This window comes from Populus euphratica, unplaced genomic scaffold (genome assembly GCF_000495115.2).
Source record: "Populus euphratica unplaced genomic scaffold, PopEup_1.0 scaffold225.1, whole genome shotgun sequence".
NCBI classification, from domain to species: domain Eukaryota; kingdom Viridiplantae; phylum Streptophyta; class Magnoliopsida; order Malpighiales; family Salicaceae; genus Populus; species Populus euphratica.
Genome location: NW_011500107.1, coordinates 173,560 through 180,048, shown reverse-complemented (window position 1 = coordinate 180,048; position 6,489 = coordinate 173,560). Strand labels below are relative to the sequence as shown.

The 6,489-nt window shown below is 33.1% G+C and overlaps 1 protein-coding gene across 1 annotated transcript; it reads right to left on the bottom strand.

Moving 5' to 3' along the window:
- Positions 1-92: 92 nt before the first annotated feature.
- LOC105109660 (probable pre-mRNA-splicing factor ATP-dependent RNA helicase) lies at positions 93-3,922 on the bottom strand. Its single transcript, XM_011004433.1, has 7 exons — positions 3,458-3,922; positions 2,896-3,098; positions 1,722-2,806; positions 1,181-1,306; positions 846-1,084; positions 595-713; positions 93-510 (listed from the first exon to the last, which is right to left on the bottom strand). Exons 1-7 carry the CDS (start codon positions 3,743-3,745, stop codon positions 384-386), a joined length of 2,187 nt encoding a protein of 728 aa, XP_011002735.1. The 5' UTR covers positions 3,746-3,922; the 3' UTR covers positions 93-383.
- Positions 3,923-6,489: the final 2,567 nt, after the last annotated feature.

Genomic DNA, 6,489 nt, shown 5'->3' with positions numbered 1-6,489 from the left:
CTCGCACGAGGCCCGCCCCCTCTGGTTCAATTCACTACTACTTTAGTATCGAAACTTCTGCATGCCAGTAGAGTAAGATCATGGCCACAGCATAGCAAATTCATACCCGTTTCAATTTCTTTAAATGTTTAACGCCTAAACCTTAAAACGGCAACAATCCCATATCCAAAAATAAATGTAGATGCTTGAAGTACAGAGAAAATGAAAAATGCCTAAAGCTACTATTTGAAGAAATGGTACAAGCCAGATTGGCCAGGCAACTGGATCCAGAAAGGTGGTGGTTGTGTTGCACACAAGTACTGGATAGCTTCTGAAGGACAGCCACGCTTTAGTTTCAGGATAAGAAATACTGGAAGGATCCAGCAACTCAACAGTCAATACATTCATTTTCTGTTCCTGTTCTCCTCCCTCTCCCTCTCCCGCTTCCTGTAAAGCTTTTCAAGAACCCGCTTGGCCTCACATTGCGGGAAATTTTGCAAGTCATAGTAATGTGGTGCTATGTCTACCAACCTGCACATAACATAAATAAATAAATATAAACATGCAATGAGGGACAACATTGAAAGACAAGGACTGGAGGACAGATAGACTAACCATTCCCCACGAATGTCTAGCACAGTCCGTATATAATTCCGGCTGGTCAAGACATATTCATTGTATATCACCCACTCTGGCTTGTGATCCAAACAATTTGAAGGATGCAGGTGCACCACCTGAAAAACAAATTACCACCACAAAACAAAATTGTTATCTAACACATCATCTTTCAATAATTTGCCTTGAACGAAAAGAACATTAGACCATCACTGCAAAAATAACATAACCAATATATATTATCCACATACTTGGTTGTCTTTCACTGTCAAATAGTGTCCAGATCGTTCAAGGTGAGCAACCTGCATGAAGTATCCGGCTAATATAGCTTTTCTTATGTTGATGTAGTAGTCACGGCTGTTGAAGTCAGTGCTGCATAACTTGAGGTTAAACCTGGCCATGATACGCACAAGCTGTTGTCTTACATTGTCAGCAGCCTTCAATGCTCTATGATTGACAAAATTTTCATAGCACCAAGATGGATCCTCATCTGCAATCCATTCGCCAATGGTAAGAATCTAACTAAAATGACAACTAATTCAGATGAATCAACATTAAAAAGAGAGAGAGTAAGACAAGCACTTACTGTTTTGCTTATATGCATGATACACATTCAGCAGCGTGAGGTGATCCCCATCAATGTGCCCAAACCTAGCCTTCGCTTCATCGGCAGCCTTTTGAGCCTCCCTAGGGCGGACAAAGCAATTGGGTACTAAAGAAAGAATTTGGTTACCACAGAAGAGGCCCATGGTAGGTCAGCAGATGCAAACAGGCGAGACGATACCATTTGCTTCATGAGATAATACTGAGAAACTGCAACTATCTGCATCAGCACTTACTTAGAATCCGATGGTACATGCCATCCGGGGGCATGGGACCCATACAAGACAGTTGCTGATGACGACCTAATAGGACACACAAATTCTTTAACTGCACACATGCATTCTGGCGAACACATGCATGCAGTTAAACAACTAATGTGGTGCACAGAAAACTGGCTGCACACATGCCATATAGAGAGGGATGCATCTGATAATACTGCAACCCAATGGCACCTATTCCCCCTATATCATTTAGACCAGACTCAAGACAACAATAAAGAGAATAAACATGGTAGAAAAACATACCTGAAAGCATGGCTGAAATTGAAAGAATTTCATTCGAACAGTTGAATTCAGGACTCACAACGAGCATCTTTGACAGTTGAGGATCCAAGGGAAATTCACTCATGATCTCCCCAAGCTTTGTCATGTTCCCCTCATCATCCAATGCTCCCAAATAATTCAACACCTCCAATGCTCGCATCAATGTCTCAGGGGCAGGAGGATCCATGAAATCAAAGTGCACCAGATCATCAATCCCCAATTTCTTCAACGTTAGAACTGTATTTGCCAGGTTTGACCGCAATATTTCTGGAAAGGTCTGTGGCTGGAGATCCTGATTGAAACTCTTCTCTGTGTAGAGTCTAAAACATTTGCCTGGTTGAGTTCTTCCAGCACGTCCTGATCTCTGGTGAGCACTAGCCTTTGATATGGGGGAAACTAACAAAGACTCAACCCGCACTCGTGGGTTATAAACCTTTTGTTTTGAGAAGCCAGGGTCAATAACATAAACAATACCATCTATAGTCAAAGAAGTTTCTGCAATGTTTGTTGACACCACAATCTTCCTTCCAGACGGGCCACCCTCCTGTAGTGGAGGTGGAGCAGGTTCAAATATTTTTTGCTGCATGGCCGGTGGAAGCGTAGAATATAGAGGCACTATTTTCACTGGCCCTACTTGGTCCCCTAAATTTCCAATTTCTTTTGTTATTTTTCGGCAAGCATCTTCTATCTCCTCCTCACCAGTTAGGAAAACAAGTATGTCCCCATGGGGTTCACACAAGTGTATCTGGACAACTGTCCGAATAGCTGCCTCTAGGTAATCTCTCTCAGGCTCCTGGGTATAAAAAATCTCAACCGGATGAAGCCTGCCAGGAACTTTCATAAGAGGTGCTTCACCAAAATAACCCTGAAATTTCTCAGCCTCTAGTGTTGCACTCATTACAACTAGCTTCAGGTCAGGCCTATTTTTCAGCACTTCTTTAAGAAGCCCAAATAGCACATCTGTTGATAGAGTTCTTTCATGGGCCTCATCAAGAATTATTACTTTGTACCGTTCCAAAAGTGGATCGGTCATTGCCTCTCTTAAAAGCATACCATCAGTAAGATACCTGCCACAAAGGAGAAGAAAAATGAGCACATGACTTAAATCCAAGGATCTTAGGGGAAAAAAGTGACATAAGGGAGCCGAGCATCTCACTTCAAAACCGTTCTCGCACTGCTACAGTCTTCAAAACGGATGCTATAACCAACCTCTTCGCCAATTGTAACATCCATCTCCTCAGCAACACGTCGAGAAACAGACATTGCAGCCACCCTTCGAGGTTGGGTACATGCAATCATCATCTTCCTACGTTTATCCGGAGATTCTAAGTCTACAGCTTCCAAAACAAACTGAGGAATCTGTACCATCACAAGTTTTTCATCGGTTAATTATTTCTATGCTTGTCTAGTTTCCATTACAGTATATCACTAACAGCTAACTCGCAACCACACGCTGCTTTAAAAAAAAATTGAAAATACATCTAACTGCAATAGACAAATAATCCATCATTTCCTTCTCAAAAACAATAATCTTTCTCATTACCTCTACTATTCAAGCTAAAATTCTATTTAACTACGATAGTCAATCAGAAAATTAAAGGATTTGCAAGCAAAGTATTAAAACAATCAGTCAGTGACTAAAATAATTAGACAAACAACTCAAAACACATACAGTAGACAAATCAAGAAAAAAGGAAAGAAAAGAAAAGGGAACAAACCTGAGTGGTTTTACCACTACCAGTCTCGCCAACAAGGATGATAACCTGATTTTTCTTCAAAACTTGTAAGAAATCCTCTTTTTGATGCCAAACAGGCAAATTCTTCCTCTTCTCTAATATATCATAGTACCTCTGTGAGTAGGGCTTCCCATTCCACCGATTTATCAAACTACTTCCTCCATTGTTATTGTTACCCATCGCCCCGTTCGATTTCACGATCTTCGCAGAAAGCGACGTCTCGTCAACCACGTCGAATAAACTCACCTTCCTCTTCCTCTCCGTACCCATCCAAATCTATCCTATCCGACCAAACCCTAACAATTTTGGGATTGAATGATTTGAAATAGAGTTGTCAAGGAGAAAGAGAACCCTAAAATGTCAAGAGATGGAGAGATGAGAGGAGGCTAGGGCATTAGTGTCGTGTTGTTATATATTAGTACTGTTTGAGAGATGGAAAGAACTTTCGCGATTTGCTTATCGGTCCCTTTCGGTTCTTATATTTTTTATGGGGAACAGAGAACAACGAAAGCGGTTGAATTTCCTCCTCCTCTTCTTTTTATTCAAGGGCCCGGCCTTGAAAACAGATCGGGTATAAGCCCGGCCCAATAGAGAGATGAAACAGCAGCCTGTTGATCAACTTTTTTCTTTTTTTCTTTTTTTAAATCCCATGAACGAGTCCATGCGCGATTCTCGAGAACCAAATCGAAGCACACCAGATAATCGTTCAATTTTTTAAAAAAAAAAAAATTAAACCTAGGTTTTATAATTTTTTAAATTATAAAAAAATATTTGATATTGTGATAGTTATTATAAATAGGAGTTAAAAAAATTATTTTATAAAAATTATTTTTAATTAAAAAAATATATATTTGGTTAAAATTATGGATAAAATTAAAGTTGAATAAAAAATAGTTTAATGTGTTTGATTATAAAAATATTTTTTAAATTGAAGTTATAAAATAATTAAAAATATATATTAATATTGATGATTTTTAATTTAAATATTATAAATTTAACTATTGTTATTATATTATAAAATGACTTAACATAAAAAAAAATTTATTATTTTATTAAATTATCTATAATTTTATTAATGTTGTAAAAGCACAACAATATCAGGTAAAATTATCATCAAGAATAAAATTAAGATTAGGATTAAATTCTACAAATATTATATCATCAACCGATCTTATTTTAATTTATATAATATTATTAAATAATATTAAATACTAATTTTTTAAGTAAAATATAATTAAAAATAAAAATAATATAATTTTTTTAACTAAATTAAATTCAATTTAATATTTGATTCAATCAGTCCAAATTGGTATAATAAAAAATATTGTTTTATTTACAGAAACAGTAAAACCGTTCACTAGAGTAAAACTCTTCATTATTGTCCGTAGGTTAAAGCAGGGAGTTGCTTTTAACGGCATGCGGACATGCTCGCAAATTCTAGTAGTTCTCATTAATAGTAATAATAATTTATCAAGTATTAAATAATTAATACTTGTGATGGCACCTAAACGTGGAAGCTACCACGTAGCCAAACACGTTTGCTATCTATATTGTTATTTTTGCATTCGAATTCAAAGAAAACTCGCAATAATGACGTTTCCTGCTTCGAAACTTTCATTCCAGGACTTTACTGTATTTCTACTGGCTTTTAACTAAAGTCAAATTGTAAACATAAACAAAAACTGGTTGAAAACTTTTATTTAATAAATGCTTGAAAATATATTTAACCTGTATTTTTAAAAAATTTAAAAAAAATTATTAAAATTTAATATATGTTATATCATTTTAATGTGCTGATATTAAAAATAATTTTTAAAAATAAAAAAAATTATTAATATATATTTTAACATAAAAATTTATTTAAAAATCAATAACTATCACACTATCAAAAACGCTCTTGGAAGAAAGTAGTTTAAGTTCATATCTTATATATTTATTTAGTGTGCATCTTGTTTTTTAAAATATTTTTTATATTTTTATATTAGTATATTAAAATTATTATAAAACACTAAAAATATAATTTTAATATTTTTTTAACCCAAACACATAAATAAATATAATTTAAAATGTAATATCAAATAAACTTTATAAAAAAAGTGAAGTTATATAGGATTTTATTGTTCATATAACTATTAAAAATACCATAATATAGTTTTTAAGTTGGTATGTAACAATTATCCTATTATGGATAAGTTAGTTAGCACATTGTTCAATCTCAAGATGGCATGTTTGAAAATAATTTCATACAAAGTTTTAAAAAAAAATTAAGGAAGGATCAGATTTTTTTAATTGTGACAAATAACATATTATCTATTACATTTAAAAAAAAAAATCAAAGAAGGGTAAGGCGGTGGCCTAACCCTTTTGATGTTTTTTTACATTCTGAAAAAAATTTAAAATTTACCAGAGTCATTTATTTTTTAATTTGACATATTCTTAAATGTTATTATAATTTTTTATTTGCATCTTAATATTTTTTAACTATTATGTATCTCAATTGAAAAAACAGTACTATAATAAATTGTTTGATTGAAATTAATTTTTTTAACTAAAATTTTTAAATTTATTTTTAACATGATTTTATTATATTTATAATTTTTTTAGTTTTCAATCACATAAAATATTAAATAAAAAACTAAAAACGTGTGGAACAAGTACTATTAAGTTAGTATTATGCACCATCTTACATTTCACTATGGATATATTGTTCACAATTTTTATTTTTTTAATTTGATCTTCAGGTTTTTTTCTATGTAATTGCATCCTTTTAGGTAAAATTCAAGAGTAATTGAAATAAATTTGTTGACTAAGAATAAAATTAAAAGACATTGGAATAAAGTAGAAAAACACTTAAAATGGATGATAATTTCAAAATTCATTCAAAACATTTAATTTAGCCCTTATAATTTATAATTACACATATTCAATCCTTAATATTTTTTTCAATTTAATTTTAGTATAAATTTATTTTTATTATTTTTTAATTCATGATTTGAAAGGGAAGAAATAGGTCA

Bases quoted from the DNA above. Each gene is read 5' to 3' on its own strand.
- LOC105109660 (XM_011004433.1), bottom strand. From the start codon at position 3,745: ATGGGTACGGAGAGGAAGAGGAAGGTGAGTTTATTCGACGTGGTTGAC. The intron at 714-845 runs GTATGTGGATAA...TTTGTTTTTCAG, and splicing joins TGACAGTGAAAGACAACCAA to GTGGTGCACCTGCATCCTTC. The intron at 511-594 runs GTTAGTCTATCT...TGTTATGTGCAG, and splicing joins CTAGACATTCGTGGGGAATG to GTTGGTAGACATAGCACCAC.